The 24,581-nt window shown below is 35.5% G+C and overlaps 3 protein-coding genes and 1 long non-coding RNA gene across 8 annotated transcripts in view; 2 read left to right on the top strand and 2 right to left on the bottom strand.

Moving 5' to 3' along the window:
* nckap5l (NCK-associated protein 5-like) overlaps window positions 1-2,997 on the top strand; it is a 36,003-nt gene extending 33,006 nt beyond the window's left edge. For all 5 annotated transcript variants that reach the window (XM_055188130.2, XM_055188135.2, XM_055188133.2 and 2 more), the window contains exons 11-12: window positions 478-626; window positions 1,351-2,997. In XM_055188130.2, coding sequence (XP_055044105.2) covers window positions 478-626; window positions 1,351-1,602 — 401 coding nt within the window. In that variant the 3' untranslated portion in view covers window positions 1,603-2,997. The remainder of the gene's footprint in view (window positions 1-477; window positions 627-1,350) is intronic.
* A 2,151-nt stretch (window positions 2,998-5,148) lies between these two features.
* Window positions 5,149-14,142, bottom strand: ctdsp2 (CTD (carboxy-terminal domain, RNA polymerase II, polypeptide A) small phosphatase 2). The gene is made up of 7 exons (XM_073875273.1): window positions 13,613-14,142; window positions 9,754-9,908; window positions 9,344-9,442; window positions 9,139-9,195; window positions 8,529-8,621; window positions 8,150-8,335; window positions 5,149-6,491 (listed from the first exon to the last, which is right to left on the bottom strand). The coding sequence occupies exons 1-7, from the start codon at window positions 13,671-13,673 to the stop codon at window positions 6,366-6,368; spliced, it is 777 nt and encodes a 258-aa protein (XP_073731374.1). The 5' UTR covers window positions 13,674-14,142; the 3' UTR covers window positions 5,149-6,365.
* Window positions 12,714-17,859, top strand: LOC129430285 (uncharacterized). The gene is made up of 3 exons (XR_008639486.2): window positions 12,714-12,878; window positions 16,053-16,146; window positions 16,872-17,859. It is a non-coding gene; the product is annotated as an uncharacterized lncRNA (long non-coding RNA).
* A 921-nt stretch (window positions 17,860-18,780) lies between these two features.
* Window positions 18,781-22,319, bottom strand: sdf4 (stromal cell derived factor 4). Its single transcript, XM_055187397.2, has 7 exons — window positions 22,017-22,319; window positions 21,573-21,907; window positions 20,985-21,121; window positions 20,701-20,814; window positions 20,444-20,602; window positions 20,127-20,302; window positions 18,781-19,905 (listed from the first exon to the last, which is right to left on the bottom strand). The coding sequence occupies exons 2-7, from the start codon at window positions 21,869-21,871 to the stop codon at window positions 19,729-19,731; spliced, it is 1,062 nt and encodes a 353-aa protein (XP_055043372.1). The 5' UTR covers window positions 21,872-21,907; window positions 22,017-22,319; the 3' UTR covers window positions 18,781-19,728.
* Window positions 22,320-24,581: the final 2,262 nt, after the last annotated feature.

The following is a 24,581-nucleotide window of genomic DNA, read 5'->3' on the forward strand; positions in this document are numbered from 1 at the left end:
GCTCTTAACATGTTTTCTGTGGTCATAAGGCAACTCAGTGTGCTACTAAAAAAAGACTTTTTAAGAAGGCAACTGTCATATTAAAAGTAATTTTGACCAACTTTTTTGCCCCTACTAAATGTCGTCTTGATTATTGTAATTTAATTGTGATGTTAATTTTATACTCATTGCAAAATCACATGAATGGTCAAAATACTTGCTCTTTACTTAGTTACTTTACTCAGTTTTGAGTATAGAGTAAGTTATTTTAAGTGTTGCTTTAGCTCATTTGGTAGACTATTTTGTTAACAACGCAAAATTTCATGGATTTTAATCCTAGGGAACACGCATACTAATAAAAAATGTATACCTTGTAATGCACTTTTAAGTTGCTTTGGATGAAAGCGTATGCCAAATGGATACATATAAAATGTAATGCATAAATCATGACAGTTTCCTTTGCCTCTCTAAATAATCAGCTTTGATTTTCTTTTCCAGGCACTGATATCTGTGGAGCACCTATGAAAATAGGCCCCACCAAAAACTGGACGTTTCCTAACCTCAAAGCATCAGGAGAGCCATCGGAGGTTTATCTTGGTGTTGGAGATGGTGTAGAGCCAGTCAGCCATAAAAGTTCATTTAAGAGGGTGAGGATCAATTTATTAAATCTCGTCTAGAATCATAAAACAATGAACAACATCCATGTTAGTGTTTTATTAACTTATTCACCGCCATTGACGAGTTATCTCGTCAATTATGAGTTAATATTTAACTAATAAATACGCCTTTCTGGACGAATTTCAAAGTGAAAGTGTAACCGCTTTTATCCACTAGATGGCGGAAGTTAAAAAGATTTAATGATTTATTTTAACTGCCTTTATGTTTGATAGTCATTCTGATTCTGATCTCTAACATAAATTCCTTTACAAAAACGCAATTTGTAAAATTTGTAAATGTTGTATTTTTTAAGAGAAATATCCATATTTCAGTGGTAAAATTTAGTGGTTAAAGTAAATATATAATGAAACGTTTTTCCCCATTTTGTTTGTTTGTTTGTTTGTTGTTTGTTTATTGTTTGTTTGAAAGCAGAGGGTGTGTTCTTTAATTTGATATAATTTGTATGTTTATATATTTGTAGAAGATAATTTTTCCTGCAAGGAATTTTGTGAAACTTTTGTTAAAATCACAAAAATGCAGGTGGGCAACTTTCCTCAAAAAGGCTGGCGGTGAATGAGTTAAATTAGCTTGTATATCGAAGTGTAAAAGTTTAGACAAAGCACTAAAGTGAAGTTATTCATTGCAGTAAGCTTGAATCAAAATGAAATGCAAATACTTTTGGCGTATAAACTCACTGGACTCTTTTATCTGCAGCGCAACAAGATTAGTGCCCCCGTAAGCAACCGAGAAGGCGACCCAAGAAGTCTTCCTCAACCCGATCAGGCACGTAGAGGCAAAAGCCGTATTCCTGCTAATCCAGAGATGGCGAGGGACACTGGTCTAGAGTTGGTAAGAGAGAGACCAGATGATAGTTTGTCTCCAAGCCATCCACAAGTCCTCGAGACCCCCGAGTCCCTAAGTGACTCTCTCTACGACAGCCTCTCCTCCTGTGGTAGTCAAGGCTGAAGTTTTAGAGGTTAGGACTGAATAATAACCAGGTACCAACCTTTTTGTAAAACTGATACTTGTGGTGATTCTCACACATCAGACATTTTTCAAAGGTGGATACTTATGGAAAAATCCATTTTTTTCGACAGAGAATAGCTCACAGAACATGATATCCCCTGTACACTAAATACACACGTTTGTATCTGAGATAGCCTGATGATGGAAGAAGGATTTTTACAGCGTGTTAGTTGTGATCTCATTTTTTGAACCATTATATCAACTCTGTCACCTCATTTGTGTTCTCTGTTTCAAGTGGTAGCATCGTAGTGATGTCATGAACTCGTTATTTTAGCATTCAGTTAGCTTCGGAGACCGTTCCAAAGTCTCGGTTCATTGCAGCAGTCTTCCAGTTTTCAAACTCACCGAATGTTCTGGTATTGTCATGCAACATCCGTGCACATTCTTTGGTAACATTTGTGTAAAGTTATTGGAAAGTGAATGTTAATATATGTGATTTTCGATTCATATGCATATTCATGAAAATAAGAAAAGTAAAAAAAACACATTTGTGTTGCATTTAAGAGTTTTGTTTGGTTCATTATGTGTTTAAAGAAAAAACGTGTAGCAGCAAGCAACACAAGTGCTGTCCAGAGCTACAGTGTTCCACAGTGAATTTTTTTACGTTTTTATTTATTTATTTTCTTTGAATGGTGTGGTAAGACAAGACCACATTTTATTGGTTACTTTTTTTAAGTTCTGTTGAAATATGTACCGTGCCTGGCTTTATACGTCTCTTTATGTGTCTATTGGTTTGTTTGTTCTCCAGATATGCCCATGATGTATTAATACTTTGTTTTTTTATAATGATTTAATGTTTTTTATTCATCACACTGCTTACAATCACTGACATTTAACAAGGCCTTCCCAGGATTCTCCAGGGTTTTAATGTTTGGCTTAATGGACAACAAAAATAAGTACACAATCAACCATTCCCAGCTCATTTTAAAACAAGGCAGGCGATTCATTCACTCTCTTTCTCGGTTGACGTAATGATGCAAAATCTGCCTTACACAACCCACTACAGCTGTTAGAAATTATCCAAGTTATTTAGCGAGGGATTTTTGTTGGAATGGTCATGTTGTTCCATAAACGCATCTGAACAAATGAAAATATTTGCTGCAATTCAAGTCAAGGTGTTGCATTGAATATTTTGACAGTTAAGTGAACATTTTACCATTATTACGTGATTGCACAAAAAGCCATAGTTTAGTAGATAATAGTACAACCCAAATCTTTACTTGTATGTGATGACCTCAAAACCTGTTATTTTAATAAATCAACTATAAGAAAGCTAGTTTGAAACATTCCCGAATATGCATACATTCTCATCCAGCCACCCAAAAGTCATTTCTGGCCCATGTAAAATTAAAAAAATGTTTTACTCCTTTAATCTTATACGCATGACACTCTGTTTGACACAAAACCCTTTATTGATTTTTTTATGTAGTTTATGTTATCATCTTAGATTCCTCATTTGCCTGCCATTATAACCTTTGTTATTTACTTTGTTATTGTCAGGAATATTTTATATTAGTTTGGTATGTTTACAAAAGAATTTATGATGAAGTTGTTAATATATCTGTAAAATGTTTATATAAGGTGCTATCTGATTTTTGTTTCACTCTGTCCTGCAAAAGCCATATGTGTTTTCATAATCTCCTTTCTAAGCAATCGTCATCACTCATGCAACTCAATAAATCCTTTTGAAGTATATTTGTTGTTTGTTACATATTTTTCTTTTTTTAGTTGCAGGAGGTTGGTGAGTTGATGAAAAATGTATCAAGTACAGTGAAACCATAAAATGTAAATAAGTATTTTTAAAATAAAAACTATTCAATAAAGCACTTACATAAAAATGAGAGATGCACCGAGATATCTCCCCATAAATTTCTATCGGCTGATAAAAGCTATTTTTAATCGTTTTTCAGCTGAAAGGGAACAAGAAAATTCAATGAATTTGAGCTCTGTTTATAAAAAATGTAAAGGAACATCACTAGTTTAATGTTTAATATTAATAGTCATTATATAAATCAGGGATGGGCAACTTCGGTCCTGGAGTGCCTTAATGTTTCTAGTATGCCTAGAAAGACCTTAATTGGCTGCTTCAGGTGTGTTTAATTATGGTTGGAGCAAAACTCTGCAGGACACCGGCCCTCCAGGACCGAAGTTGCCCATACCTGATATAAATGAATAAGTAACATTCAAAAAATGTAGTCTTCAGAATTTAGTTAATGCAAGTTAATATAAACACCAAACTATCGGTATCGACATCAGTATCTGCAGATATCAGTCTGAATAATCTAAGCCAGTGGTTTTCAAACTAGATGGTTCCAGGGGTGCCCCAGTTTTACGACATTTTATGAAATACATTTATTCATCATGAATTCTGTGTAATTAAACCAAAAAAAAATAAGACTACTAACCAAAATCACTACTTTTTTGTATAATTTAATGGGTTTTTTTTTATTAAAATGTTGAGTTTTTGAATGTTTTTTTGTCACAAATTTTCTTTGGGGGGGGCCGCGAAGGAATGCACTGTACACAAGGGGGGCCACACGCTGAAAAAGTTTGGGAACCACTGATCTAAGCTATCGGCATCGGTGGAAATTGTTTACATTGGTACATCTCTTATCAAAATATATAATTTATTTCTTTAAAATGTATGTCATGTGACTATTACACACTAAAATTTATAAATGCAGAAACATAAAAGACAGAAACATTTTATGTACCAATAAAAGAAAGTTACCAGATGGTCCAATAACAACTAATACCAATAACTATGTAAAATATAGATAAAAAAATGTATGTTTTTTTTTTAAGTTAAACATGCAAATGTGCTATTAAATTATTGAAATGTTAACTTAAAATCTCAGGGGATAGTTCAAGTAAATATTTAGGCCAAGGGGGTTTGGCTGAGGAAACGTTTGAAAAGCCATGGTTTAGTTAAGCTGGGTTTGGGTGCCCCCAGTGGCAAAAGAAAGGATTTACAAGCTACAAGTGTTTCCTTTATGTGGACCTGCCATCTTTGTTAAAGGGATAGTTCACCCAAAAATAAAAATTCTGTAATAATTTTCTCATCTTTCATGTCTTTACAACCCGGTATAAATTTCTTTGTGTTGATAAACACAAATGAAGACATTTTGAGGAATGTTTGTAACCAAACCGACCAAAAGCCCCATTGACTTTCTAATTATTAAAATAATACGCTGAACCTCATTAGAGCGTCCTCAAAAATATTTATTTGTGTTAAACAGAACAAAGAAATGTATATATGTTTGTAACAAAATGAGGGTGCGTCAATTATGTCAGAATTTTCATTTTTGGAGAACAATTCCTTTAATATTATTTTATATTACCTCTATATATTATCTGAATGTTTGCTAATTCAAAAGAATATGTTAGCTATTATTATATTTACATTCTTAGGGCTGTATATGTCTGAATTACGTATTAATGATGTGATGCTTCAGTGAGAACAAAGAAATTATTTCAACATTTCAACAAGGTTGCCCAGAAAAATGTATTGTCTGCAGTACAAAAGTCAAAAATCACATAACGCAAACCGTATCAGGGCATATCATTTTCGCCCTTTAAACATTTTGCTGTAATTATAAAATGGCCATTTTAATACTTGCGCTATAAAAAAACAACTAATCATGTTTAAATAATATTACAAGATGAAACAAAGAGGTGAAGCATCTGGGTATGCCAACGTAAAGTTTCATACAAAAAGGGACATTTCAAGTTTCAACCAAATATACACATATAGATGACAGCATAAGTTTCACAATACAGCATGGTGTAAACCCTCAACGAGCATATGATATAAACTTAACAACGTACATTTCTTTGGTTCAATCTGTGTGGTGTTAATTCTGCCTCTCAAGTATAACAAAACTCTTATCAAGTAGATCTGAAGCAGAGATAAGGCCACTTTAAGATAAATACAGTAAATATCAAAAGCAAATAAACAGTACGTGCTTGTAATACACGTGAAACAGTGTAAAAACAGGTATTTCATTAAGTTACATTAATGCACCGCAGTGACATAAAAAAGGCAATTATAAAGGAATAAGACTGAATAGTGTATCAACATATGTGTTTAAAGAAAAAAAATATGCATAGCATGTTGAAAGGACTACGATATGTATCCCACTTATGCCATTTCACAATTCCTGCATTATGAGTCTGGAATACATAAAAGAAAATATTTAAAGTATGATTATGATGAATCAATAAAGATGAAAACAAACTGTGTAATGGTGAGTTCAGGCAGAACTTGCATAGAGAGATTGGCCCGAATGTTTACTGTGCTTTGAAGCGTTTGCTGAGCCGTTTACCACAGTACATGGATTTGATTAAACACTGTATATCATCCTGTTCCACAGCATCTGGTTTAATCTCCCAAAAATGTAATTAAAAATGTAAAAAACATAAACAAGTAAAAAAATTCATACAAAATTGGTAAATAATTATTGCAAAAGGCTTTAGGACAGAGTCAGCCACTGACAAAAATATTTTTCACCCCAAATTGCTGAAGGTCACACGGATCAAGTAACAGAACCGCACAGTTCTCCGTCTTCAGTAGATTATGAGCTTTTGTGTTTATGTTTTTAGGTCAGTGGGCGGAGTCTACTGTCATATGAGCTGCTTGTGTGTGATTGGCAGTCAGTGCAACACAACATGGAGGTTTGCCCTGGTCTGACAGTGTGTAGGGATTATGGACCCCTGAGTTGTTCTAGTCTGCTGCAGACATCATCAGCTTGACTTAACTCTTCAAATACTGGGATGAGGTGAAGCAGCTCGGTGTCCTCTGCATCATCAAACCAGGACAACACAGGAACCTGTCAAATAGAAATCACCATAAATGTACATAGCTTAATTGAACTGGCAACAAAAGTGCATGCATCTGTTCCATGTGATCATTTAAATCTTCTGAATTTAGGTATTTTAAGAGTATGAACACCATTATATTAGTGTATTAAAGGGGACATTTCACAAGACTTTTTAAGATGTCAAATAAATCTTTGGTGTCCTCAGAGTACATATGTGAAGTTTTAGCTCAAAATAGATAATTTATTATAGCATGTTAAAATTGTCACTTTGTAGGTGTGAGCAAAAATGTGCTGTTTTAACATGCAAATGAGTTGATCTCTGCACTAAATGGCAGTGCCGTGGTTGGATAGTGCAGATTAAGGGGCGGTATTATCCCCTTCTGACATCACAAGGGGAGACAAATTTCAATGACCTATTTTTTCACATGCTTGCAGAGAATGGTTTGATCTTTTTTTACATTTTCTAGGTTGATAAAAGCAGTGGAGACCCAATTATAGCACTTAAACATGGAAAAAGTCAAATTATGTCCCCTTTAAGTACATAAAGCACTTTAAAGGGTTGTATAAATATTTCTTAATGTTTAGAGGCTCACCGAAAGGTCTGAAACCACATCAAAAATTAGGAAGATGACAATTAACCCAGCTAATTAAAATAAATACAGCAAAAACAATATGACGTCCATTTAACAGAAAAATTAATGATATAAAACATATTGTTTTCACTAAATGTTTCACTCAAATTGTTATGGTGATAATATAATTTGTAATAAAATAAATTTTTAATCATAAATGCAAACAGAAGCAGTGGTCTCAGACTTTTGAACCCCACTGTATAATAAAAGGGTAGTTCACCAAAAATTGAATATTTTTTCATAATTTACTTATTTTCATGTTGTTACAAACATGTATAAATTTCTTTTCTTTCTGAGGAATGTTTGTAACCAAAGCAATCAGAGGCTCCATTGACTCCCATAGTATTCTTTATTTTTACTATGAAAGTCAATGGGGCCTCTAATCGGTTTGGTCACAAACATTCCTCAAAATATCTTCATTTCTGTTTATCAGAGCAAATAAATGTATTAAGGTTTGTAACAACATAAAAGTGCGCGAATGATGACAAAATTTTCATTTTTGGGTGAACTGTCCCTTTAAGTATTAAAAATGCTAATGCTGTAAACCATGACTATAAAACTTTAAGGAGTGGTTTCCCAGACAGGGCTTATCCTAGTCCCAGACTAAAATGCATGTTTGAGCTGCCTTAATTTAAAAACATATAGCTCTGACATACCTTAACATATATCAGTGCCATTGTTTTGTCTCAAGATGCACACCAGTTTTGTTTTTTGTAAGGTATGTTTGTAAAAACAACTTACATTTCCTAATATAACTAAGCCCTAATCCTGGTTTAACCTAAACCCGGTCTGGGAAACCGCCCCTAAATGTGTGCTAAATGGAGAGGTTAGGGAACAACTTAAACATCTAAACTAGTGGTTCTTAATCCTGGTCTTCCACTCACAGCATTGCACATTTTTTGCATTGCACCTAGTAGTGGATCTCTTTGCAAATAAGCTGAGGTGTGTTTCAGATGTGTTAAATAAATGGTACAACGTGTACCAAACAGGCTTAAGGAGAACTGGTCTAAACAGGAGCAGTAAATTAAAACCCACAGCGTTTTCAGGGTGGAAGATGTAAGAGGCAGGGGAGTTGTCCAGGATCAAGGTTTTCTGGAGCTCACGGCCGAGGCGACTCAGGTCTTTAACATAGCAGCCTTGATAGAACACGCAAGACTCTCGAAACAGCCGTGTCCGAAATACACCACACTGATCCAGCAGGTCAGTCACTGGGTCTGCATACTATCATAGGAACAGATGGAGGAAAGACATGGAAGAAAGGATGGATTTAGGTCAAATGCAATGGATCTAAAAGCTTAGATTGATACGGGTGAAGAAAATGGTGCTATAAGGGCATAATTCAGTTTTACTACTTGGCAGGTTAAGTTTTAACCTTAAGGTCAAATAACTTACAACTTGATAAATGGTTTGCTACCTTAGCAAGGCTGGCAGTGAACAGAACACATTCAAACAGTTCTCCCATCCTCTGAAGAAACTCATCCACATACGGCCGCTTCAACACATACACCTACAAAATAGTTTAGAGGGGTTTTCTCCTTGTTATAAAAATATATATATATTAAAAATCTGTTGTAAATTACAAAATGCATTTTAAGTAATATGTTCTGCAGTTCTATATTCTGTCGCTGGTAGCCGCCTCCTGAAACAAGTAATCAAGAATAGGCCGTACTAGTGGGAACTAACCTATCCTGGATTACTTGAATCAGGGAGAAGCCAAACTCAAGACAATTTTCAAGACAACCACAAATGCACATCAGTATTTTTCATAGACCGTATTATTTATTTATAGCTGAAACACCAGTGTTTGGAAATGTTGCTTGATGTGACATCACAATCCTTTAGCACTGCCAATGCATTCTCACAGCAATCCAGCAGAGGGCGCTCTTCATTCATTTTTCAATATTGAACAACATCTCTTCCCTCGGGCACATGTACCCTGCACAGTTCGATTCAATAAAAACACCAGCTTGCTGGCAGAGGATTACTAGTCTTTCTCACATATACCAGCATTTATCACATCTCACCTGGTGTGTGGTCCCCTCAATCTCCACAGGCACAATGAAATCTGCATTGTTTATTGGCTACGAAAAGACAATGTGGACATTTATAAACATTGGTATATATGCCAACTATGAATACATAGCATCTTTTATTTACATGTATGGATTTGGTTTTATCCGAAGCGTCACATGACATGGTATGCAATTTCTCGTAGTGTGATGGGCGTACCTTAAATGAGCTATGCACGAGTGTTTCATCCAGATCTATAACAACACAGATTTTCCCCTGGTCCTGAGAGGTCACTGCTGGTAGAAGACACTCTCCTGGTATCTAGAGATGAGGGCATAACGTCTAAGATGAGTACAAGTTTCCATACCCATTTTCATTTCCTAATAATGTAGGCTTGTGACGCAGAGACGAACAAGATCAAAGGCTTATTATCGACTGGGGAAAAATAATTTTTTTTCTGTTTTGTGCACGATTTCATACATTCAGACGTTAAAGAATAAACCCCACCATGGTTTATCACGTTCACTCCACTGGGCAGTACAATGCAGTGGCTTTCCAAGTACAAATGTATTTTTTTAATAACTATACATAAAACAAAGTGATACAATGATGATTTAAGGTTACTATATTATTTTGGCATTGGTCCCATTTTCCTCAGGTGCTAGCAAGGCATCATGGGTAGGTGAAGCTGGCAGTTGGGCATCTTGTGCTCGAAGGCAACAGATGAGCTTTTTGAAGATGTTCCGACTTCCAGGTTTCTTGGGTGAGGTTTTATTCACCTGATCTGAAGTGTAGGGCAACACAATAAAACAAGTTTAATTAATTATATAATTTGCATATATTTGTTCTACTACTTCATATATTTAAAATAAAAAGCCATGTGTGATTTATAAACAAGTAAAGCAAGCAATGTCACTTGTAGCACATTTTAATCATTTTATAAACCACTTTTTACTTCCAACAGATGAAAACAAGCTTGTTTTCCAACTACCAAAATTTGTTTGATCAGATATCAGCTGGTTACATTTGCATCAAACAGGGTTTTGACAGATTTTTAAATAGCACAGCACTGTAATATAAATGCATATGTGAAATGTAAATATTACACAATTTGCATGACTTTAAGACAAAATGTGATTCAATTTTCCATTAAAAGTAATGTAAAGTAAATGTTTTAGTTTCTTAACAAAGTGCCTATAAACATCAAAATGACCAAACGCTCAGCAGCCACCCTTTTCCAGTGATGGCACACGTTGTACAAAAACAGAAAATCTGTTTTAAATGAGACTGCTGGCCACGGCTGGTATACGTTATATAATCTCAGAGGGCGGGAAAGCCCACACATTTCTGCAGTACCTTCGGAGTAAAACATACACATACTAGCACGCACACACACCACTCCTGCCGCTTTAATACAGCATTCTGGCATAAACAAGCTCTCGCATAACGTATACGCCCCGTGCACAATGCATAACCACACAAACAATAAATAAACAAACAAACGAGCTATGGTATATGTATAAAGCTTTGCAATGCATCACAATGGGCTCCTTGCATATTTGGGGGCTTCTGCATATTTTTGCTTGCAAATATCAGCATGTAAGTGAAACACGGTTTTGTCCAGACATGTCTGTTAGGATTATATGAAGGCAAATATTTTTTAAATGGACTTGAAAGATCTTCCACAAGTATGCCATGCAATGATTGTTTTTTATTTGATGATGTAACTTAAGTACTAGTAATGTTTTCCCCCTTTCTCGGCTAAGGGAATGATGGCATTTTTTAAACAATGCATGCATTCTTCCCGTATCGGAACTTATGTAGCCATAGGAATAGTCTTATGTAACATACGAGTAGCATGTGCGGCGGAGTGAAGATGAGAGAAAATGGCCTCCATCGTCATCATTTACTCTGTGCTGTGTTTGCCCATCTATACACTCACTGATAACAAAAATGGATCTATCCATGAATTCAAGTCAACTCCCTTTATAGCAATTGACGTATGCAGATGAAGCAATACCAAGCATTCTGAATAAAACAAAAAGAGGGGTGGGTGTTTTGTTAGGGACTAGGTTTTTTAATAAACATGTTAAGACCTAATCAAATAGCTTAAGGGATAGTTTACCAAATAAATACAATTCTGACTTCATTTACTCACCCACAAGTTTGTATACATTTCTTTGGTCTGATGAACACAAAGGAAGATTATTTTGAAGAATGTTTGTAAAAAACACATCTGGGGCACCACTGACTTCCATAGTAGGAAATATAATACAATAGTGCCCCAAATCTGGCTGGTTAATAACATTCTTCGAAATATCTTGGAACAAGTTGATGGTTAGTAAATGATAACAAAATTTAAATTTTGGGGGGAACTATCCCTTTAAGTGTTTTTTTCCAAGAAAATAAATGTATTTAAAAAATAAGCTAAATATATTGCTTTTGCATCACTAATTTTGTCCTGTGCTCATGTTTGTAATAATAAATATGGACAAAAATTCGAAATGCTTTAAAAAAAAACAGATCAACATTATTCCAGACAAAATACTTTTTTTTTGCACTGGCAACTCACTATCTAATGTACCCTAAGTAAAAAATACACAAAATTGTGGAAATAAATTAAAATGATGCTAAATAATGTATTATGCAGTAAAATGACACAGTTACATTTTTTTACTAAGCTTTGTTTCTCATTGCCTCGATTCATATAGTGCATTTTCATAACTTTGTTATAATGTAGCCTACAACAAATTAAATAATAGTTGGATCGCTACTTTATCACAATAGTAATATTACAAACTTAAGTAGCCTATCTGCTTTTTTGAATACTGTCAGAATAATTCATCATTTATGGTAATTTCGCCAGGTTCGATATTACAATACTTTACATAAACATTGAAAACATATTTTGCCTTAGGCATTTATTCACATTAGCACAGTATTTGTTCACACTCTGAGCGCCATTATTTCTGTCTCTTTGCTGTCATGGCTGATGTTAGAAATGTGCAGTTGTGTTAATTTTATAAACATTTGTAAGTACGTACTTTAACGTACGTAGTTTTATGGGTTTTAAAAAATGTGCATGTTTGCTTGGCTATTCCAAACATTATTGTTTACTAGTTATTTCTTATTATCTGTAATCACACCCTGTATTAACATCAACAACACATGGTAATAGTGGCAGTACGAGTTTTATATTCAACGTATTTACGTCAGATCCATAATTAGCGCGAGCTGTGCTCATATTTACGAGGTACACGATAAACACAGTGGTACACTGTACGTCAACACACAGTCGCACAGTAACTAAAGGGACAAAATGACTCAGATATTGTCTCCAGTGGTCTCTATTCTACAAAACACCACCTGTGTTGACGTTTTCAGAATAAGGCCTTCTTTAACCTTTACGGCTTGTTTGTTTCTTATTGTTTTGAACCATACGGCGATGCGCAGAACGATCAGCTTATGACACCAAATACCGCGAGAGCACTTCGAAAGGTGTGCTTTCGAATCGCTCTCGCGCTACTTTGATGTCATAACTGATTGTTCTGCGCAGCACCGCATTAAGTAGAACACGCCTAATCAATGTCGGTGGCTGTTCGTCGCACGGCAGATGGAGGGCGTGTGCTGAGGGGTGTGTTTGTGCATTCCACCGCGGCACCTTGCGTTCTCCATTAGGCCGATGTTTTCCACATTTAAACTCGATATTTTTGCTTCTACTCAGTGAGGTACGGCGTGAGATATGTGAACGTAGGTACGTCGATTAAAAATATAAACACAATGTTCGTGACGTTAGGACAAAATGTCGCTCGAATTATCCATTAACCCAGCTATGAAACGTAGCCCGTTTAACATTACAAAAGAGGAAACAGACGTTTCTTTCAATACAAATTATTGTGGTATTTTTACGCTTTAAAATGTCATAACCGTCAACATCATATCCATTGTTTGGAGGGGAAAATAAATAAATAATTCGTATATGAATAGTTTATTCATGTACGTCAGCGTCCAACAGTAGGGGTAGAAAAATAAAACAAAACAAAACATAAGAAATACAGAAACAAAAAATATTAACGAAAAAAATCTGTTATCTAAAAAAAACCTGTTTATATTACGTAAACAATCAATATCTGCCTTACTGCAACAGAAAGGCATGTAAATAATAAAAAGACATTATTTAAATGAGAAATAAAGTGCATATGTTTATATTATTTACAATTATATTGGGCTGACCGACACGCCACAGTCGCGAGCGGAATCCGCCAAGCTCAACCGTTGTAACTTGACGAATTCCGCTCGCGACTGCGACCCGTCAATCAGCCCAATAACAAATAAAACTGTCACCGCTCAAGAACCGAACATGTTCGAATCTTTTATTATTGAACATTGTGACTCATTGACTATAAAGAGAGTAAATAACTGCAAAGTGTTCAGCTCATATGACAGCGCTGAACATAATAATTTAACATGTGACAGTGCATCGCCTACCTGTTTTCGAAGGCGACCGAGAATCCTCTCTCTGCACTTGAGTGATAATAGAACTTTCCATCTAACAAACGCACAACCCTTAACGTCCAACCAGCCTTTTCCAGCGACAAACAGTCGGCCCGCATTTAGTGGCATTAATAGCTAGCGATGCTTGAAATGAATAATTTCCGTCCGCGCAAAAACGATCTCAAACCGACGGCGACAAATAATTTTCTTATTTATTTATTCCCGCCTTCTATTCTCTTCCACATGGGAGGGGCATGACACTTTGTTTTGTTGTTTCTTATCTGCTATTCTGTAGCCTTTGAGTCTCAGTTTACGTTATCGCTTGTATATTTATCCCTAGCCCCCTCTAGTCTAGGTAAAGCCCTCACTTTTTCTCCAACAACATGGAGAATCCAGGCGAAAGAAGAAAAACAACCGAGGACATGGGGCACGGGACGGTTTCAAGTTCCCCTTACTACAGATAAACAACCCCGTAACTGGGCTATATCCAAAAGCGTATTTTAAAGAACGACACGACCAGTTCGTTCAGATTTGTAATATAAAGAGGTAATAATCGAAAATCTACAACAATTGAGCGTTTTTGTGTTTTTCCGTGTATTGTTTTGCTTTGGACGGACTCAAAGGGGCGCCTTGAAACTGGCTGGTCGTTTCGGATTGGATCTCCAGGAAGTGGGAGTAGCTGAAGCATTCTTCTGCACGCTCCACACTGACAACATTCCAGTGCTGGTTTTGTTGCGAATCAGTAGTGCGAAGCAGCAGTCGTACTTAAACCAAAACCTAAACTACACCGTCGGAATACTTATTTTAAAAATGAGGAAATGGCAACATAAACGAGCAATGCCATTTAAAGCGATTTCCGCCTTGTTTTTAAAATGCATCCCAATTCATTTTACATGTATTTCTTTGGCAGTATATGTGTGTTCCCTAGGATTCGAACCTACGACCTTTGCCCTGCTAGCACTATGCACTGTAGCATTGTAGATACGTCATTTAAACATTTTTTTTTGGATTACATATGTGCATAATTGTACTGGGAATACTGTGACAAAAATGCTAATTTTGATGAAAAGAAACTAATTTAATAGATATAAACTATTTAAAAATAAAAAATGTATTAAAGTAGTAAATAACAAATAAACTAAATCACGTTATCATTAGTAATTTAAAGTTGTTTAGTACTGTGTGCTGAGATTGAACTGCATGTATAAAAAAAGTCTTATGTAGATTCGAGCATATAGTGCCGTACATGACTTGCATCACTAAAGATATATGTAAGCTGTAAGTGAGATCATTAAACTTTAAAGTAATTTCTGAAAGAAATCTGCCAGCCCCACAGGCAGTGTTAGCTCTTGGATAATAACTTGTTTGCTTTGACAACAATATTCATGGTGCCTATAAATGGACTTTCGAGAAGACATCATTGTCAAACTACAACGGTCAGCTGCATAAAATCTCCTAGCCACTCTTGACCAACCTTAACTGCTCTGTAGCACAACCCAGTTATGTGTTAATTAAATTAAATAATTACTCTCTTAAAATTTGCTAATGCATAAACAATGTAAAAACAATTACTGGCTTAAACGTTTAAGTATAATCAAATTTACTGATTATTTTTTAACTTGAGAATTTTTATAAAAATATAATACAAATTGCTTAACGTATTTTAATACATTTATGTCATGTAGATCACATAATTTTTTAAGTGTACTACAGTTAATAATTTTCAATAATTTATTTGTTAAACAGCTGTATTGTGCGATTTATAGGGCAAACAATAATTTCAAACAATAATGTACTCTTTGCCTCCACACGTGTGTTTTATTGCATATCTTCTAATTTGGGAAACATAGAGGACGGTAAATCTAAATGATTAAAATGAAGATGTGTGTTGTCAGACGAGTCTGAGTACGCCTAGAACTGTTAAAAATGTTAAAAACCTATTCCTGCCTTTCCCAAATGGGACCAATGCTATACCACAAAACCAAGACGTAAACAAGAATGGTACCCTTGTTTACATTCCTACTTTAAAAAATATGGAAGTTGTGCAGATGTTAGATATGTGATTAAAATAGAAGAGCTCCAAAACTGGTTCTGCTTTTAAAAAGTTATTTTGCAACTCCATGCAACATACAGTCACATTAATATGACATTAGTCATTACTACTACTATAATGCATAGTAACATCAAAATTGTGAGATGTTTAAAGAAACTTTAAAATAAAACAAAAATAAAAAAGACTAAAGCTGTCTTTCACTTAAACTGTAATACTAGCCTCTCACTCAAAAGGGCAACCTAATACAATTTTGGACTGGTGCCTTGAACAAGGACAACGTTACATAAAAAAATTATTAATAGCACTGCTTTTTGCCATATTTTGCCATAAGTGACTGGACCTCTTAAATCTATAGTTAGTAAAAATGCTTATGTGTTACAGAAATTTCACCGCCTCTTTCTTGCTGAAGACAGTGCCCCTTGTTTGTCCGGTCAACTTAGCATTCCACAAAGTTCAGAGCTGAGATATAAAAGAGGTATGTACTAAAACTCTATCTTGATTTGTTTTGTGTTGAGCTGAGAGCCAAGATTAATATAACAGTTACAGCAAAGACGCCGAGTCTGAAAATGATTTTTGACCTATGTAATAAAAAGATATAATCATAAAGATCATAAAGACTTTTTCACAAGCAAAATGTATTTATTTAATGAATACTGTTCTAGTTCCCCTTTGTAAACCTCCATCATAGAGTAACTGTACATGGTCCCCAATAGTCCATTAAATGCAAACTGTAATCCTAGCCTCTCACCCAAAAGGGCAACGTAATGTTTTCACAAGGCTGCAATTTTGGATTGGTGCCTTGAACGAGGGCAGAGTAAAATTAAAACCTGCAGCTTCTTAGCAAGACAAGAAAACAAGTACACTGTTTTACATGCTGGTCAGGTGAACTCTGTTACAATATAACTTTCTTTTAATTTTTTTGTATTTGGAAGCATTTTTTACAAACAGTAAATAAATAAATAATATTAAAAACCTGTAAATCCTCAGCTTACAGGGTGTACGTACACCTGAGATATCATTAAGACAGGTTATTTCCACATATAAATAATCAGTGAACATGATATAAGCTACTTTATCCTACCTAGAGCCTCTCCACTCCCTTTGACTTACAGTCAATAGACTCAATGACCTGATCGTAACTAATGTAAACGCCTAACAAGAGCCGTCCCCAGATTGACTAAATCGGAGGTTTCTGTACAGTTCAGACTTGCGTCTGCAACCATGTGATTTGCAGGAACGGGAAGGAGACCCCCTCCTACGATCGTTTTTCTCTCCCCCAAACCTGCCCCTGAGTGGCCCCTGCCAGGCTCTGTTTCCAGGAAAGGGGCCTAGTGGACAGGCGCAGGGGCCTGCATGAGGGAGAGCCTGGCTCATTGAGAAAAACAAAAACAGAGAGGGGAGGTGGGAAGACTCTCTCTCCTTACATAACAGTCTCTACCAGTGAAAAAGCCTCTCTATACCACTGCTGTACTTGAAACCCGTCTGTCTGCTCTCAACACAATGCCACACCCTGTAGTAGATCTCTGCTAGAACTGCATCGTTTGGGACTGTTTCTTTTTTGGATGTAAACCAGAATCTTTATAATTGTATTCATTTTAAAATTGATGTGCATACATGCACAGAACATCCAAGTGATATGCATTCTTTTTTTATGGAAAAAAATCTCTTAATTTTTTTATTAAGTATTTATGATATTTGAAGGTATACTAGAGTTTGTGAAGGCTGTGTAATTAACACATACAGTAATATTTATCAGGGTAGTTTAAAAGCAACATTTTATACCAAGTCTTTATGAATTTTGACACTTGATTGCCACCTCGTGTTTATAATAGGAACTTCCGCAAAAGAAAATGGCGATGGGCCATCGTTTCTCAAACAGAAGGCTGCACCCTTCGGAGGTCGCATTCGCAGGCTGAATACGTCATAATAAATATCATAAATACTTATTTTAGAGTATTAACAATTATAAAATGTAGTATTAAATTGTCGTAATATTGCGAATGTAATGCTAAGTTAACTGAAATAAACCAGTGTTGATGACGCATGCAACCTGCATGCGACCTTCGGAGGATGCAGCCTTCCGTTTGAGAAACGGCCACTATTTTCTTGTGCTTTTATGAGCATATTGTCATCTTCTCTAATAAATTTTATTTGTAAATAAGTAAAATAATTTATAATTATGAATAAGTATATAAATATGTTTAAACAGATATAAAAATAGAATAAAAAATATTATGAATGAATAAACAGCAACACGATGCATTTCAAAGACTTCGTGTTTAGCATCCAGAAACACACATAACATTTTCCAAAAAGATAAAGCAATATATATATATATATATATATATATATATATATTGGCCTTAGTTAAATTAAGACACTTATGCATTTTTCATAAACATGCCTTAGAAAGATACATCGCTATTGTGTGTCTTAAAGGGATAGTTCACCCAAAAATTAAAATTCTTATATGATTTTTTTACTCTCATGTTGTTACAAACATGTATACATTTCTTTGCTCTGAGGAACACAAACCAAGATATTTTGAGGAATGTTTGTAACCAAACTGTTCGTGGGCCCCATTCACTTTCATAGTAGGATAAAAAGAATACTATGGAAGTAAATGGGGCTTACAAACTGTTTGATTACGAATATTCCTCAAAATATCTTCATTTGTGTTCATCAGAACAAAGAAATGTATACAGGTTTGTAGCAACACGATAGTGAGTAAATGATGGCAGAATTTAAATTTTGGGGTGACCTATCCCTTTAAGACAAATTAATGACATATTTTAGGATCTGTATATTGCAAGTTATTTTCAGTGGAGACATCTGCTCAACTGTGTTTTAGGACTATTGACTATGAAGAGAAATCAGGATACGCACATCCAAAAAAGTCTTGATCAGGTGCAAGATCAAAAGATGAATCAAAAAACAGAAAAAAGATCTGCACACTGTAAAAGTTATTGTCTCTGACCAAAACGTTGCCGTTATAAACTTTTTTAAAAAAGGGACTTTTACAGTGTTCAGATTTTTCTGTTTTTTAGTCTAGGACTAGCCTTTAGCCTTGTCTGTGAAACCCGGGGATAGACTAATTCTTTTGACACAGTTGTGCATTTTAATTAAAATTTTATTCTCAAACCAAGAAAACACATGAAACTGTCCTTTCATTTTCATATTGATTAAAAAAGGATCAATTACAATCCACTTCTTCTCAGTTGGTCTTACATTTAAGCACATTTACTTTCATTTCATAAAAATGTGAGCGTTCAAAGAAGCACAGTAAACGTTTTAGGGAATAAACTGCTCTGACTGTGGTGATAAAAACATTGTTTAATAAACATAAAACTAAGGGATTACTGAGGTAACAGGGTGAATTGAATAAAATTATAATATTCAGGCTATATACAATTATGACTTAAATAAACCACCAAAAATGAGATGCATAAAAATGTTACAGAGTGCAAATAATACAATAGGTCTGAATGGATTTGCCTTTTCAATTACTATAATTTCTTAACTAAGCTTTTGACAAATTTGACTATTCTGCATGTAATATCATCTCAAAAAGAAGTGCTACGCTACAGTTGCATGAATTCATATCTCCCATGTCTTCATATCTCTGCAGCCCTCAAGCCACCAAACATGACAATACATTTATATATTATGGCACTTCAAATAACTATATTATTTACATGTGGAAAACCTTCCCCTCATCACATATACATACATTTCTTTCAATTATTAACACTCCAAAAATAATTCATAAACATGATAGCACCTAAAAATAATTATGGGGCAAGCTTGTATAGAATTTGTAAATTACATAAGAGCAGCTATGACATTACAAAGACAAAATCTAATAATTTGTCACAGTTCAGCATTGCAATATAAGAAAGTGGTTTCTGGTGCTCAGGTTTGTAAAATTACAAACACGACCAAATTTACTTAATTTCAATCTGCGAGGCAAGCAATGACTAACTTCATTCTTTAGACACTTTGACAAAAGCCTCAGCATAGCCTTTAGTTTTTCATTTTTAAACCGAAGATAAATGTCCTAAAACTCCTCATGTACGTTGCGAGCATAGTCCATAAGTTTGCTGCCAGTGAAGTACTCGCTGTATTTAAGGATCTCCTCTAATTCCAGATTATGGTTTTGGTTCTCATCTGCCACAGCAATCATTTGCTTGGCCTCATTCAGGGCATTGTACTCATTCATGGGGTCCATGTATTCCTGAAAGAGAAAGAGCAAGTCAGCAAGACAAAGACCAAAACCTTGTGAGATGCCTCTGTAAAGAGCATTTTCAGGTGTCAGGCATGCTTCCAACACAAGATCAATAACCAGTTTACTTAATGATGGTTCTAAATTAGCCAACTATGTAGACAACTCAATAGGACTTAGAACGGAGCCTACAAACGTATCCAATTCATCTAGAACACAAATGAAAAACCAACCTCCAGCTCTTCCATGGTTACAATCATATCGTGGTTAGCATCAATGACTTTTTCAAACTCCTTCCTCCGTTCACGAACCCACTCATCATCGATGTCCTGAGCCTGCTGATTCTCCACAGTCCCCATGGGGAGGGAGATAAATTCAGCAAGAGTCAACTTTCCATCTCCATCTTGATCTGTTCAATAAGTTAAAACACAAGATTCAATGAAATTTGTCAGCAAACGGAAAAAAATCAAAACACGACATGCAGACTTGGTTTACAGTCTTATAGCTTTGTTCTCAATTATCCTCCTAAATTTTTGATTTCTATGCTTACCAAGATCACGGACAATCTCCTTGACCATATATTTGAGCATGCCCCTGCTGTGCTCTGGGTGCAAGAAAGAGAGGAACTCCTCTTCATTCAACAGCTGATCAGCTGGAGGGTTATCTGCTTGAAACCAGCGATCCTTCAAGCTCTCCAGAACCTCCTGGGCTGTGGTATGACCATGTTTAATTTATGATACATTATGAATGGGTTTATTAAGAGCAAAATATATCAAACAATTACACATGAAACATCACAAAACTTACTTTCTTCATCCACTTTTAGTTCTTCGTTGTTCTTGATCTTCATAGCTACTTCTTTCTCATTGAATCCCTTGCTGGCCAAAAACTTTACACGGTATTCGTCCCAAGTTACTAATCCTTAGAGAGCAAAATACAAGTACACTTAATTAAAAGGACTGCTCACTTACGGTTTGGATTTGGAGATGTATGGAGATGACACAGAAGTCTGATCATCAGGTACTTGATGTCTAGTAAACATAAATCAGATATATAATGTATGACTAAGGCCAACTTTGCTTGTAACTTACCGTCTCCATCAGGATCCACAGCACGGAAGCTGAGCTTGTTCTCTCTAACAGCCTCCTGAAAATGTTCCTCTGTCTTCTCCATAATCCAGCGCTGCATTTCTTTAGCACTAACACTCCTGTCTTTATTGATATCCACCCTAGAGGCAAAGAGTAAAGGACCGGTTGTTTGAAATGCAGAAAATGTTGATGCTTTGATAACACACATTCCACATGCATTCATTTACATTACATAATCATTGATGCTTTCAAACAAAGCGACTAATGATGCATTTAAGCAACATATTTCTTTTATCAGTATATGTTCCCCGGGGTTGGGCCCCATGACCTTTGCATTGCTGACACAATGCTCTACCAATTGAGCTACAGGAGAACATCATTCATGATTACTGGATCAAGTTTTTTTTTTAGAAATTATTTCAATCTAAAATATCTCATACATCACCCCCTAATTCAATGCATTTAATGACTAGTAATGTTGATAACACACAAAATTGCATTGCATTTGATCTACTGTTGATCCAATGTGTGGATGTAAATATATAGTAACAACAGGATGTACCATAGTAAAGCTTATGATTTCAGACATACTTGGTGAAGATTTCAATAAGTTTCTTCCGGTTCCTTCTCGGTTCTGAGTCTTCCTCAAACTCCTCCATTTCCTTCCCCAGAAACACTTCCTGATGAAAGTCTTTATTGAGATGACCGTCCATCTCCATCTTCACACCATTCAGATGGTCAGGTGGAAGGATCTCATTGTCTTCCTTGCTGCTGGGATGTTTGTCTTTTAATGCTGACATGTTCGCAGGCCTTGCTTGAGCGTTCAAAGCCAGCATCAAAACCATTGCCAGCGATGCGATAGATAGGCAGCCAGTCCAGTTGGACATCATTTTACCCCTTCAACGTCACAAACTGATGTAGAAATACTATAAAAAAGCAAAAACATGTTTTAAGCATAAACACAAGCGTTATTTCAGTTGTTGTTGAATATGAACCAGGACAACACCGACCCAAAATGAAGAATAAACTACGAACCCGTCGTCTTATGCGGTCCTCAGCAGAAATAAACAGATGAGTAAACGATGTCCTGTCGTATTGTAATGCTCGTCTATGAGCAGCTCATCACGCAGTTCCTGTACACGTCTCCACTAAAGACTAAATGCTGGTCACTGGAGCAGGTTATAACCTTAACAATTTTCTCTATCTCTGTCTCTGAGTTCTGGTTAAACACAAATAAAAAAGATATCGATGAGCAATCAGTCTGACATCTGACAAGCCTTCAGAACAGAAACATTTGCTACGTTGTCAGGATGACGTGTTTTTCTTCTAACGCGAGGTTAAATGGACGCATACACCGCGTATCGCCATCTACTGTACTAGCATCTAACTACACATGATGGGACAGCCAGCTTTCTGTCAAAACGCCAATCATTCCTTATCAGATCACTAGGTTTTTGAAGAATGTTGTTAGTTTTGGTGCAAAAATGATGACGGGTGTACACAGCCGAGACTTAAAATATTCTGCAGGACTAAAGGGAACAGTTTAATAGATCAGGACAAACAAGAAGCCTTTAAACAACTATCACAAAACATAAAAACTGTCATTGATTGTCCAGGTAACATTGTGCAGTTTTAGGAATCAGTTGTATGTAAACTTTCATTTTTTTTCCCCAGAAATTATGTTATTATTTTGTTTAACTCTCTGTAAACAGAATCTCTCATATGGAATAACTTATTGAGGGCACTAAATTAAAAACAAACCTTACTTTTCTAAATTCCTTTTCCCCAAATTTTCAGCATTTTCCACATTCTGCAAGATGTATGTAAACGTTTGGTAGCAAGTGTATGTTTATTTATTTATTTTTTGCAATGAACGCTATTTTTTTACTTTAAAAAATGTTCTGTTAGATCTCCTGTCCTGTTACAATACTATTCAAATGAAAAAATACAGTGGCAGGGGAGTATGTAAACATTTTGGATTTTTTTGGTTTTCTGAATAAATTAGTTATAAAACGTGATCTGATCTTCATCTAAGTCAAGGTTATTGACAAATGTAATGTGTCAAAAAATAATTGACAACCAAAGATTTAAAGGCATCATTGGAACTTGCTAACATCTCTGTTAATGAGTCTACAATACGTAAAACACTGAACAAGCAGGGTATCCAGTGCAGGACACCACAAAGGAAGCCACTGCGTATAAGAACATTGCTGCATGCCTGAAGTTTGCAAAAGGGCACATTGACACTCCACAGCGGTATTGGCAAAATGTTTTGTAGACTGATGAAACTAAGATTGAACTATTTGGAAAAACACAGCCCTACATCTGGCGTAGAAAGGGCACGACATATCAACATTAAAACATCATCCCAAATGTAAAATATGGTGGAGGACACATCACGATTTGGGCCTGCTTTGCTGCATCAGGGCCTGGCCAACTTGCAATCATTTAGGGAAAGGTGAATTCCCAAGTATATCCGACAATTCTTTAGGATAATGTGAGAATGTCTGTACGTCAGCTGAAACTGTGTAGAAGATGGGTGATGCAACACGACAATGACCCAAAACACAGGAGCAAGTCCACAACAGAATGGCTTCAGAAAGACAAAATCTGCCCTTTGAGATGGCCAAGACCTTAACTCAATAGAGATGCTATGGATTGAGTTGAAGAGGGCCACACACATGAAACGTCCAAAGAATATAACGGAGCTAAAGCAGTACTGCCAGGAATAATGGGCTAAAATTCCTCCTCAGTGATGTGCAGGTCTGATCCACAGCTACAGGTAGCGCCTGGTTTAGGTTATTGCTGCAAAGGGGGGTCAACCAGTTATTCATTCTAAGGGTTCACTTACTTTTTCCACAGCCATTTTGAATGAGTGTGTTCAATAAAGACATGACAGATCAGAATTTATTATGTGTAATTATTTTTGGACACATTATGTTTGTCAATACCCCAGACTTAGATGAAGATAAGATCACATTTTATGACAAATTTATTCAGAAAATCATGAATTTTTAAAAAAAGTTCATACTTTTTCTTGCCACTGTACATTCAAAATGAAGCTGCATTTCTGATGTTTTATTTTCAGCCACCAGAGGGCGAAAGAGCTCCAGGTACCGAGCAGTTGTTACAGAGAGCTGTGACACCACAGTTACAAAAATGACAATTATTACAATTTAATAGGTTATTATCATGTTACTATGATTGTTTTTTATTTCATGTATAACAGTATGTACAAATTGATAAATGACATTAGCAGATTGTGTTAACCCAAATAATATGATTGTAAACATTACTATTTACTATAGTTAACTGCATTAAAATATAGTATGATGTACTATATTATAACAATTACTACACTTGGTTAATGCATTGTATAGTATTCTGTAGTAGTACCACCACCACAGTGAATTGATTACCAGCAGTAAAATACTGTAGTATACTTTAATATTTACAATGGTAAAGTAAAAAAAAAACACTACAGTTCACTATAGTAAATACGAAAGTGTAAATACGAAGGCATATTACAGAAATTTTACATGTGGGAAAATTATAGAAATAGTAAAGGATATGTTAACACCGCAATTTCACCCAGGCTTT

The sequence above is a fragment of the Misgurnus anguillicaudatus genome, chromosome 13 (assembly GCF_027580225.2).
Source record: "Misgurnus anguillicaudatus chromosome 13, ASM2758022v2, whole genome shotgun sequence".
NCBI classification, from domain to species: domain Eukaryota; kingdom Metazoa; phylum Chordata; class Actinopteri; order Cypriniformes; family Cobitidae; genus Misgurnus; species Misgurnus anguillicaudatus.